Source organism: Sparus aurata, chromosome 1 (assembly GCF_900880675.1).
Source record: "Sparus aurata chromosome 1, fSpaAur1.1, whole genome shotgun sequence".
Classification (NCBI taxonomy): Eukaryota; Metazoa; Chordata; class Actinopteri; order Spariformes; family Sparidae; genus Sparus; species Sparus aurata.
Genome location: NC_044187.1, coordinates 34,800,015 through 34,812,802, shown reverse-complemented (window position 1 = coordinate 34,812,802; position 12,788 = coordinate 34,800,015). Strand labels below are relative to the sequence as shown.

At 42.5% G+C, this 12,788-nt stretch overlaps 1 protein-coding gene across 4 annotated transcripts in view; it reads right to left on the bottom strand.

Moving 5' to 3' along the window:
- Positions 1 to 74: 74 nt before the first annotated feature.
- The window catches only part of kcnq5b (potassium voltage-gated channel, KQT-like subfamily, member 5b), a 123,296-nt gene continuing 110,582 nt past the window's right edge, over positions 75 to 12,788 (bottom strand). For 2 of the 4 annotated variants that reach the window (XM_030423186.1, XM_030423194.1), the window contains 6 exons: positions 11,593 to 11,816; positions 8,737 to 8,845; positions 6,427 to 6,558; positions 5,968 to 6,075; positions 4,269 to 4,395; positions 75 to 3,869 (listed from right to left, as the gene is read on the bottom strand). In XM_030423186.1, the coding sequence (XP_030279046.1) occupies positions 2,595 to 3,869; positions 4,269 to 4,395; positions 5,968 to 6,075; positions 6,427 to 6,558; positions 8,737 to 8,845; positions 11,593 to 11,816 (1,975 nt within the window). In that variant the 3' untranslated portion in view covers positions 75 to 2,594. The remainder of the gene's footprint in view (positions 3,870 to 4,268; positions 4,396 to 5,967; positions 6,076 to 6,426; positions 6,559 to 8,736; positions 8,846 to 11,592; positions 11,817 to 12,788) is intronic. The other 2 variants (XM_030423204.1, XM_030423214.1) reach the window with 1 other exon arrangement.

The following is a 12,788-nucleotide window of genomic DNA, read 5'->3' as shown; positions in this document are numbered from 1 at the left end:
GCAGCATCTAAACCCAAACCACTGAAGAACATCACTGTTTAACTGAATATGATGAGAAAGCAAAAAACACACACTTTTCATTGAATTTCCTTTATTGATGAATCAGAACAAAAGTTCACTTGCATTTTCATTACATTACAGGCTTCATAAATCTAACTGAGAATATTACTAGTGTGTAAATATGTGCACATAATTTAAATAAATTAAAATGAATGAGACAGAATGTTAACATGTCAAAGGCCGTTTTATGCCCAGTAGCAAAATGATCTCTGAAAAAAAAGGTAAAATGCCTCAAGTCAAAACATCTAGAGAGAGAAATGAATGCATTTCTGTTTGGAGGAACCTAATGCACTTTTCAGAAAAATGTTGATATGGAGATGATTATGTACCACAGAAACCAAGGCACCAATATACTGTATGCACTGTACATCTCGCAGACTTCATATCTGAGCTGAGGTCTGTTTACTCCCGACGCAATCATTTTGAATCATAAAAAGTGATTTGTCTTCATGATATGGCATTCATTCTCAGGTAGAGTTTTGGATATGATAAACTCTTCATGTAAAAATAGATTTAAATATATGAAGGAAAGTAAAATCCACTTCTTGAAAGACCCCAGGCCTCCCTCATATAGACTGATGTCTTTGATATGGGTCTTGAGAATTCATTGAGGTACTGAACTGCTAAGGGTGATTGTTCACCACTGGGAGCTTTGGGTGCTTTATGGATAGAGTTTACCTGCAGCTTGTGGCGCTACAATGATTTCTCAACAACTTGGGGAGCCACTTAACCATACCCGATGCACCTGATTCTGTACCATGCAACAAGAGTACATTCTGCAGTGAGTCCACTTCAAGGAAGCTAAATAACCCCACATTATACTGTATGAAAAAAAGCAAACATCAACCATGATCTAAATAAGATATTTTCCTTTCATGTAGAAACAGAGTGGCAAAAAGCCAAATGCAATTCATAGTTAGATATCTTTGCTAAGACACACATATTCTCACAAAACATCAGTTTTTTTTTTAAATGAAGAAATGACATTCAAGATGTGTTTCAATCTATGGCTGTCATCAGTTGGAAAGCCAACTGACTGGTGCATAATTGATGTGATAATAAGCAAACAACAGCTCCTTGTTCCTGTCCTCTGGACTGTTCCAAAGCTCCCTCCACAGTGTAAAGGACACGTGGGGTAACAGCTGGATGAGTGTATAAATGGGCATTCTTAGCTGTACTTGTGCATATTTAAGTGTATACATGCGTGTACTGTACTTGAAAATGGTGCAGTCAACCTCATACTACAGCTGACTGTTGTGACTGGTAGAAATTGGATTAATAAGGGTTCAATAAGTAGTAACAACAACACTGACATTTCTCTTTTCCTGCTGTACCTGTAACCAGGAATAGGTTATAGTAATGACTGTCAAGAGCTCCAAAATCAAACATATTCAGAGTTAAACTAAAAGGAACCAGGCCTGCAGTTGTGTTGTTTCCCAAAAACGTTTTGTCTGATGTTGCTGGCAGTATCATATGCAAATCAGTTAGTCGACTTTTCAAACTTGCTTGTTTCAAGTAATTCGAGTAATTTCTGCAATGGTGACTTCATTGTTTTGAGGTAATGCAATTCAGACTTATTAAAACAATCTGCACTCAAACTGCGTAACCGTACAATGATCATGTGACATTGATACTAATATCCGCTCTTGATGATTACGTAACTCAAAGCCAATTCAGTAGTCTACTCACTATTTTACTGTATGGAAATGATTGCAAACCAGTAGATGCCTGAAACTGTAGACAGAGAATATGAAACTGCCCGCATATGGAAAGGGTTACCAAAAATGGTAGGTATACAAGAATTGCAGTTGAAGGAACCTCCATGAACACTGTCACGGTCCTTGTGTGGTGTTTTTAAAATGATTGTATGCAACCAAAATCATTGGTTGAGGATAGGTCATATAGGTCATATATTAGGTCATATAATTTAAGGTTATAATGGATAGAATGGTATGGAAATAAAATTGAAGTGGTGACAAGAAGAGAGAATAAAGAGTTTGGCGATAGTGAGGTAACATTCGCTTCAACATGGCAGCCTGTCATGTGATTGGAGAGACGGGCTATAGATCTTGTGTGTTTGGGCACATTTAAGTGTTAAGCCCTATTTTTTTTCACAATAAATGTTGCGTGTCCATGACTCTTTATTTTGTCAGGTGTAAACTGTATCTTGCAAATCTCAGTACCTTTGATTGAAAACATGCAGTGCTCATGCTCTGTCTCAAAGTCACATATGAACCAGCCTTCTTTCAGGACCAAATTTTGTTGGCAAAGTCTCAGGTTCTGGGATCTGTGTTTCCCTTCCGCAAGCCTTCATCTTTTATCTCAGATTTGCCAATCAAAGAGTTACTCATGCAACGATATGCCCTATGTGATTAGCCTGTATAAAAATACTGTGATTCTTATCAAATGGATCAACATGAAAATAAACAAACGAGCACCCCTTGTTGTACTCCCACCCTCCCACTCCCATCCAAAAGGATAAAAACTGTGTATTCGAGGTGAGATTTGCGTGCCTTCTGAACAGGTAGGCATGTTTATTTTAGCCGCACGTGCGGCATGTTCAGCAATTCGCTGCTGCCGGCAGAGGGCGGGGATGCGTGACTGCTGGCCGGACTACAGTTTGAGCCCTGGGACCCTGCCCCTGCTCTACTCCCTGTCCTCAGGAGCTCCGTGGAGTAGGTGTGGGCCTCGGCAGCCCCCATTGACAGGAAGTCAAATCCTTGCGTCTCTATCTCCCTGTCGCTGATAAAGAGGTCCTCCTCACCCCATCCGCCTCCAACGCTCCTGCCTAAACCACCACCGCCTCCTCCTCCAGGGTCCTGACTACAGCTATGGGAGTCACTGCTTGTACTGGGGCTTGGAGATGAGAGGCTGTGGCTGTGGTGGGCGTCCTGGACAGGGTCTGCCTGCATCAGGTCCTGCACTGACATGGACTTGCCTAAGCCTTGGTCCATCTGGCTGGGTCCAGAGCAGCAGCCTAAGGTTGGAGGCACCACGGGCTGCAGCTCCAGGCTCATATGTCTCCTCCAGGAGCCCCCCTCCTGAGCGTTTACCCGGCCATTGTTGTCGGTGCTGCTCTGTGGCTGATGCCCCAGTCTGCCCAGCCCGAACCCAAGGCCAAGGCCCTTCATCACACTGCTGTCCGCCATCTGCCTCCTGAAACCTCCGCAAAAGTCCCCCACGTCAGGGGATGCCTCTGTGGAGGTCGCTTGTGGCAAGCTGCTTGGACCCCCACTTCGGCTGGTAGGGGGCGGAGGTGGGAGCCTTCCCAGAAGAGGAAACCCTCCATCTCTGCCCCCGCCACTGCTGATACTATTTGGGGTCAGAATGGGTGAAGAGATCCCCACAGCCTCATCGGTGCCACTTTCAGGTGAGGTGGCCTGAGCCTGGGCATAATGATGGTGGGGATGATGAGGATGGTGGTGGTGGCGATGATGATGGTGATGAGGCAGTGGCGACGGGCTGAAAGAGGAGGATGCGAGGCCAGAGGGGGGCGTGGAAGAGGAGGCATTAAGATTAAGACTGAGCTCGTTGGGCGGCGCCAGGATGAGATGGAGCCCTCCTTGGGAGAGATGGGAGTTGGTGGAGGAGCGCGTGACACAGCCACCGGGGGGAGGTACTCCGCTGCTGCTGCTGACCTGGGTGGAGCAGGACAGGTCCTTGCTGAAGACAGAGGAGTGGTAGTCAGAAGTCTGTTCCAGCTCAAATAGAGGCAGTGAAGAGAGGGTGAGGGCCGAAGACGAGCCTTTGCGCAAAACCTGATGATAAATATCGAGCAGGGAGTCGAGCTTGGATTCGATCGACTGGACCTGTGAGGAGAGACAGTGGAGGACAGGAGTGAACTATGCATCTACACTCTTAATAAAATAATACATCATAAAATAAGGTCATGCACAAGAAAGACCACAATGAAAGGGATGGACAACTGTAGTTGTGACTAAACCACTGTGACAACCAGGAGACAGTTATCTTGAAATAATAGTTTAATAGTTATTATTAATTCAGAATTTAGTAGAGTAAGAAGGGAAAAAAACTTTATCAATCTCATTTTGTGTGTGTGAAAGAGAGTGAGAGAGAGAGAGAGAGAGAGAGAGAGAGAGAGAGAGAGAAGGAGCTGGAAGGCGATCAGCGTCGTTTAGCGACTAAAAGAGGGGGGTCTCTCTTCCACCTCCAAGCGTAAAACATAAAACAATAAGCTGGACACCGACCTGCCGCTCCACCTTACAGACGCGACCCAGCATGCTCATGTCCTCTAAAATATCTCCATCAGATAGCAGCTTCTCTCGGATCTTCTTATCCAGAGGAATCTGGCCTTTCCCGAGGATTTGATCCACTCTGGAGCACACACACACACACACACACGCACACACACACACACACACACGACACAATTAGACATAAATGACAGGAAGTAAAAAAGGTGACAGAGTAGGAATCCACGAGGCAGCCCACAGAGAGGAAGGAAACCGCAGCGTACTGACAGATTACCAGACGCACATTTTGTTCTACAACAAAGAAAGACAAATGAGAGGTGATACTTCCTCACTGGATTTAAGGGAAAGGATGCGTGCTGGATGCGAAACATTACCAACCATGTAAGGATGGCAACACAAAGTTGACTTATTCTGGATAAAATCAGAATTCATACAAAGTCCATTCCTGCTTAATCCAGTGAAGTTCAGTAGAATCTGGTTAATAAAGTCACTTGTTAATGAACGGGGTTAAATTCGACAAAGGGCAGGGACACCAAGACAATATCATGCAATAAAGCCACCGACATTTGGAGAAATAGATGATTACAGCTTTGACGAGATCCTCCAACAGCAAACCAGACACGTGTCTGAAAGTGTGTCTTTTGATTGAATGCAGGATTTTATAGGCTCTGGAGTATGTGCGCTTTGCCACTTGATGCCACAACAAGTTTTTAACGGGTCAAATAATGTCTTTTTGGTTTTCGTCCAATGGTGTGTGTACATTTTGAAATGATTTTCCAGAAAACCATCAAAAGAAAATATAAATTAATATGTGATTACTTTCATGACGCAGAGAGATAAATAGTCGGGACGTTAATTCTCCCTGACGTTAAGTAGAAGAGAGCCAGTCAAACCTTATACGAACACATCGAATGTATGAAACGTGGATGGAAACGTGGTATTTATGTTTGTCTCAGGTATTCATTTGAAGGCTAAAAGCTCCTCATTGCTCTTCATCTTCATCAGAGATCAAAACAAATGGAGGTTGTGCAGCTGTCATGGAGGAGACAGCAGTTACACTCTCTGCCCCAGAGGTGCTAACTGGTATCATCACTTCCTGCTCATCTGCCCCATCTGAACACCTCCACATGTGGTTTTAAACTAAACAACAAATACTTGGTGGACACATCGGATCATCACTTCCTGTGTAAGATACCGTGTGAAGTGCACGCAGCAGTTTCAGCTAACAGTAACCAACAGTAGGGGTCAGCATTGCTGCAGCAATGGCAAGCAGGCGTACAGCGCTGCACTTGTTCCACCGTGTGTCTTGGAGAGGATCTTTCTGTGTTGTATGTGTTATTATCAGCTTGCAAGCCCCCATCATTTCCCAGAGTTCAGCAGAATGTCTCGTCAGATAAAAACAGCGCAACTGCCAGAACCAAAGTCAATATATTGTTGAGTTTTGTTAGTGTTCGGTTGGTGAATGACTTCACACCCAAGAAAGAAGCGCGTGAGAAAAGAGAAGTTCATGACCGACATACGATGACTTTCACTTCACTTCCCGATTAGTCAATTCAAGGAAGTAACTCAAGCTTTGTCTCGTAAATAAGATATACCTTTATCATTATCTTTAAGAGGAACCACCTGAATTAACTGAATGAGAAGTGAACTGAACCCATGTGACATGTAAAGGATGGAGGGAGGGCATTCTGACCCCTGGGTGGAGTTCTTTCTGCCCTGGCTGTAATAGACAGGCAGGGAGGGGGTGGAAAAGGTCTTGGCTCGACTGCTCAGGGACTGTGGGCCTATTATCATGTCCAGCCTACAAGGGAAGCAGAGGGAACAAACACACACACACAAACACACACACACACACACACGCACACATCCACACACACACACACACACGTACACATGCACATACATACATACAAAATCACAAGGTGCAAAGAACAAACACATAAACCACCGTCAGCGTAGCACACAGATATACCCATGCATGTATACGCCATGAGTGCAGGTGCACGAATACATGCATACACACATTACACGCACACACACACACACACACACACCAAAGACACAGTTGAATCAGTTACAGTGTGGTCGAACAGCTCGAGTCAGACAGCAAAGACTGGTGGATTTAACTGTCAGCTGATGCAGTCAGTCCCACCTGGTTTGCAAGCTCTTGATGCGGCACAGCATGTCCAGGTGACCGGCAGAGTACTGTTCGATCACATCCTTCACGTCATAAGGACGCAGCGTCTCCTTGAACTTCTTCTTGGCTACGTGGAACTTCATTATCCTGCACAAACAGCAGGGAAATAAATGCATACGTCAGCCAAAGGGTGGAGCACTGATATAGTAAGCACACATTCAGTCGGTCAGTAAAAACACTTTAAAGCAAAGTTACTGAGTCGTCAAGTGAAGAGAGGACGCGATCAGCAAGGACAAACAGAAATAAAACTCTGTCTCATAGGAAAGTGGAGGTGAGTGTTTGTGTGAAGCCATCTTCTTCTGTGGCCAATCAAGTTATGGACTTGTTTCAGTTGCTCTCAGCTGAGATAAATTGAATACCATTTGGGTAATAGGAACTATGGGAGCATGTCGGACTCCAAAAAATGATGCTGGCACGTTGTTGTGATGGAGAAAATAGAAAGTTTCATTTTTTCATGACCTGAGATTACTTGTGTTGTTCTCCCAGCACTGGCACCAGTGGTATAATTCTAAAAGTAGATGCCAAAGTAAAACATTTAAGGGTGCACTTAAAAATGGACGAGGAATATGTGATTGCAGAATCAGGGATCACTGTGATCAACTTTTTATTGCTTTTGACTGAGGACATAAACCCTGTATGGCTTGACACAACTTGAGGGTAAGTACAGCGTATACAAGTACAGTACTTTCGGTGAGGAAGTGTACTGAAGTACAATATCAGGGGGAATTACTACACTTTGTACTTCACTCTGTAATGTGTTTTTTTTTTTTTTGCTATGCAGAAAAAGAGTTTCCACACAAAATCTATGATATGCTTTTATAATCTGAAATATTGCTGCAAATTTAACTGCCCAACAAGAAACAGATGTTAGTTATTATTCTTTTTACAGTCAAACCATAAACATTACTGCCCAAAGTGAAATCAGTGCACTGAAACAGTAAACTTCACAGGGATTTTTATGATTATAAAGTACACAAGGCATCATTTCCTGCATTATGTTCTGAAAAAAAAAAGAACGAAAAAAAAAGAAAGAAAGAAATTATAAAAAGAACTCATATTGGCACATTTTGGACAGCATTAATGCTGATACTGCTCTATGCTATCTGTGATCTGTCAATATCAGCCAATTACATGGGTCAATTATATCTGATATATCAGACAGGCTCAAATGAAGCTCCACGTCAACCAACAAAACGCTCCTCACACATTCATGCATCAGTAATAATAACAATTACATTCTGTAATATATATTAACATAAAGACAGGGGCCGTTCTGTCCACAATGTTGATAGTTGGCTGTAGTTTTTGTAAAGGCAGCTTCAGTTACATTATGAATTCAGGTGGTTCCAGGACTCTGGTTTACCCTCTGGGGACTCACCGTCAACATTTTGCAAGCATCCACTGGGAATGGGGATGAGATGTTACAGCATTAATATAAATGCAACAACTGCAGAAGGCTTGTTAAGTTGTTCAGTTCTGCTACAGAGATATACATTTTGCTGTAAAACTCAAACGAGTTGTGCCGTATAAACTAATCTTTAATTACACTGTAAATGAATGTAGACCCAAAGTCAAACCCAACAGTTCAAGTGACAGTATAAACATTAAATCCAGTCTTTTAATCAAACTTCACAATTTTCACAGCTGAGCCATAATTCATGTAATTAATACCAAAATGAGGACCATTCTGGCTGGATCAATCCAAACTCACAGTATTTGTTATCACCGCATCTGACTCAGTTTATTTTAGGACACAGACACAAAGGGGTCTATCTAACGCTCGGTGCAAGGCGGTGCACAACACAGTGAAAGTGTCATTGCCAGTTTCAGGTCTGAAATGAGGTGTGGTCGGGCGCACTGATGGCTGATTGCTATCTTGAGGGAGCAGAAAGAGAAGGTGCCATAGACTGACAAAAAAGCTGCTCTAAATTCAAAGGCGCAGTCTGTTCAATGACATTTATTATTACCGACATTATTCAGACGGTAGGATGCAACTCCACATACGGGTTCACACCGTGCATATACACTGATTTTATGATTTGGCACATTTAATCAACACTTCTAAAAGCTGGAGAGGATGATCTAAAAATAAAAACTAATACAAAAAAAACTAATCTTCCAGTCACTGTAACCCCTGAACATGGTCCATAAGGAGAGTTGGCAGAAGGCAGGGGGCTGCGATCAGGGTTTGTTCGGATGCAACAATGACAATAGACAAAATGCATTATGAGTTGGATTGAATTAGTCCCATTCCCTTTGCCTCACCTGACAGCTCTAATGACAGACTTGACGGAGGGCAGCAAGTCCTCCACTGAGATATCGCAGTGACAGCCCTTCTCATCGAAGCCGTCCTCCCCGGTCGCATTGGAGTCTGCTGCTCGGGAGAGAGGATACAGCAAAGGAGTGCTAATGAGATGTTGTTCATTGATAAGATTTCTGTGCGTCAGATTGCTTTGAGTTAGGGACCCTGGCAACGCATTTTGAATGTGTTGCATCAGTCTTATTATATATCATATTACTACACATATCAGTTTACAAGCAGTTATTGATAAGGGGCTTTTATAAACAAAATTCTGTAAATACTGCTTGTCCCATGTAATCTTAAGTTTCAAAGATGGATGAAATCCTATCTTTTTATTACAGAAGCAATTCCTACACTCATGGCTGTGTCTTATCCTATCTTAGACCTTTTATCTTACCCTGAGACTCCTTACTACATTCTTCAATCAGCACTCTCCCTACCATACCTGTATCTACTGTTAGGTTAGAATGCACATGTATCCATGACAACGGCTGTCTCACTTCACAAATCACTGGCTAGACGGTTTGCTGCAATGTACAAGAAAAGAATGACAGACAGCCTTTAGATTTGATGTGTCAGAGGCATAAATTGTGTCGGTGAAGAAGAGGATATACTGTTAACCTTTGATACATGGCACATAAAAGTCAACAGGCCAACACCAGTCTTAGCTCCTCCAACAGTCTCATGGTGCCTTCCCCTTGATATGGGAAGTTGGAATTTTACAATTCTGCAAGTTCGCAATTTCAACTGGAAAAGTCGGATTGCAGACTTGACACACCTCACCAACACTGACCTCAAAATCCAACATGGCTGCTCTGAGCATCAAAAGCTGTTGAGGCTCTTAAATATACTGTTTATTAGCACTTCTGTCTTATTTATGTCTTGTTCCATCAGTGTCCAAATTCTCCAGGAGCTGTGCTTTGGTATTTGTATGAATGAAATGCCATTTCATGTGATTTGATCAGCTGGTCACCAGCTAAGAATAGCTAACAATGGTTAACCTGCCTAGAACTGGTTTTCCTATCTCTTGTACTGGAACCAGAAACCTGAAACAGACTATAAACCAAAAAACCATAACAATGAGCTCCACAACACAGATTTGTACAGAAATTCTCAGTGGGGTTACACAACAAGTCTATTATTTTTTCTACTGTTACAAAACGAATATTAATTAGTGCAGCCTAAAGAGGGTGAAAGGATGTCCTGAAGCAGAGAATTCTAGCTAATATAATAACTGTTTTTCTTTTTAATTTCCTGACGTAAAGACGTTGGGTTTAAATGGATATCAATGTTGTTATCCATTGATAATTAAGGGATTGATTCTGGGGATTGACTGCGTTTCAACGGTGCATCCAACACACTGATTGAATTTGGCTGGAATCAAGTCAACTGAATTGAGAGTGAAAGACACAGACACAAAGATTGTGCTGATAAAATCAGAGATAAAAATCAGTGCTGTCTGGAAAAGAGTAGATTTCTGGTGTGCCTGCAGACACAGTATTTTACAATGCAACTTTGTGACAATGCAGGCTTCTCTAGCCACAACACCTGCAGGAGGTATGCAGAAGGTTACAGTACAAAAGCTGGATGGCAGAGTGAGCTACATGTTCTTTTAAGCGAATGTGCCGAATGGCCTTCGATCATCATCGCTGGATGGGTCACAGCATGTAGGATCTGCATGTGCTTATATTACGTTTTATATATAGTCTTTACAATAGAGAGTGACCGACATAGTGACAAGAACAAGATTCTCCATTAATACAACTTTTTTTCACTTCAGATTAAGTCACAATGAAAGGGAAATCATTCCCATCCTCTAACTCGGCAGACATGTCAGTAATGGTGAACGATCAGATGGAGCATGGATAACCAGAAGAACAGCTTAGTTATTGACTCCCCTCCACTAGCAAGCCACAGCCAGCTGGCTGTCTCTGGCATCTCATATGGCTGCTGCTGCAACTTCCATCCATCCAGCAGTCCACCCACAAACTCCAACTGGCTGTTACCCAGCATGGCTTGCCCAGCCGACACTGCTAGGCCAAAGGAAGCAAGTGCAAACGACCATTAGCATTCCACTCAGCTGTCTGAATTTGTTGGCAAAACCAGCTCTGGCAGGTTTTGGATGGTCAGCCAATACACCTCAATGAAACCCATGGAGGATTTAGTTATCTCATGTTTGGACTTAAAAAGTTCAGTATTGCTTTTTCACTTTCTTACTGAGTGTTGAATAAAAAGATTAATATCACTGTAATTTCTAAATGTGAAGCTACAGTCAGTTTGCTCATCACGAGGACTGGAATACTTGGGAAATGGCAAGCCTGGCTCTGTCCAAGGGTTAAAATGGTACCACTATCATTTAACCACAATTTGTTGTTTTGACATTATTTCTTTCTTTTTTGGATAAAAAACAAAAGATTTAAGATCCCAATTAGTAAGCTTCAGAGGTGATTCTTATAACCTTTAGTCAGAGCCAGGCTACTGTTGCTATGTCTTGTCTTTATGCTAAGCCAAGCTAACCCACCCTGGTTGTATCTTCATATAAAATTCACAACCAGTGCAGTATCCATCTTCCCATCTTCCCATCTAAGTCAAGGCATGAAAGTGGATGTTGAACTGTTCCTTTAAGATATCTTGGCATTTGGGATTTTTGTGATTTGTTTCCGTTCAGCTGCACAAAAAAGCTACTCTTCATTTAATTCAATGCTGGTATTGTAATCAGGGCTATATACTGAGAGAGTAACTATGGATGCACCCACGCAAGTAATAAATCCTAGGTCAAACATTTTTATAAAGTGGAGTAATGGGACAGAGTCACTCACCGTCAGTGGTGGAGCGCGACTGGCTCTTAAGGCGGAGTGAGGGTCTGAAGCGCGTACGGTCATTGAAGCTCCAGCTCTTTTGTACCTTGGCAGGGCTGGTGCCCTCTGCCCCAGACTCAGTCACCGGAGACCGCCGGTCATTCACTGATGACGTCTGTCTATTCTTGATGCTTTGACCTCGTGGGCTTGCCAGTCTCACCCGCTCCTTGAAGCTTAACTTCTGACTGTAGAGTGAAATGGGGATGAACAGTGGAACAGAGGGGAGTTGGAGTGAAGAGACGAAAGAAGGAAATCATGTTGTGGGGAGTGAAATGATAGACAGGCAAAGATGACTTGTGATGAATTTGAGTTTTAAGGCAACAACAGTATTTATACAAGACTTTCGGCAAAATGCTTTTTCTATGCACCAACTGATCATGTAGCAGTCATCATTCCGAACTTTATCTGCTAAATGTAAGGGTGAAGGGCTGCAGGGCAAGATGGAGAATGCATGCATTGAAGCATTGCAGCAGGTGCCTTACATGAAAAGCATGCTCAGGTTAGATGTGATGCATGACTGTCTGTTTTAATTTGTGCCGTGATGTGTATACATTGATATGTTTTTGGCCCCTGAACAAGTCTCAGTATTTAATTATATGTGAACAAGTGGTCTATGTGATATCACTGTGTTGGTGTTGTCCTAGAACATCATAATGAATGCTGTCCCAGGACCATCACTGCAACTTACTTGTAAGTAAGTAAATGTAAAGTCCATATCTGGAGCAGCTGTGGCTGAATGGGTTAAGTGTAGGTATCTCATTTAGGAGACCAGGGCTCATGGAACATCATTTTGGACTGTACACTTATTATTTTTACAGTTTACTTATAGTTTTCCAATTCTCTACAGTTTAAATACTGGGCTAGGTTTAGGCAACAAAAGTGCCTGGGTTGATTTAGGGAAGTAAAATACTTTGATAGGTTTAGGCAGCAAAAGCAGTTGATTGGCTTTAGGCAACAGAAATACTTGGTTAGGTTTAGGGAAGTAAGAAACTAGGTTAGGTTAAGGCAACAAAAGTACTTGGTTAGGTTTAGGCAACAAAAGTACTTGGTTAGGTTTAGGCAACACAAGTACTTGGTTAGGTTAAGGCAACAAAAGTACTTGGTTAGGTTTAGGCAACACAAGTACTTGGTTAGGTTAAGGCAACAAAAGTACTTGG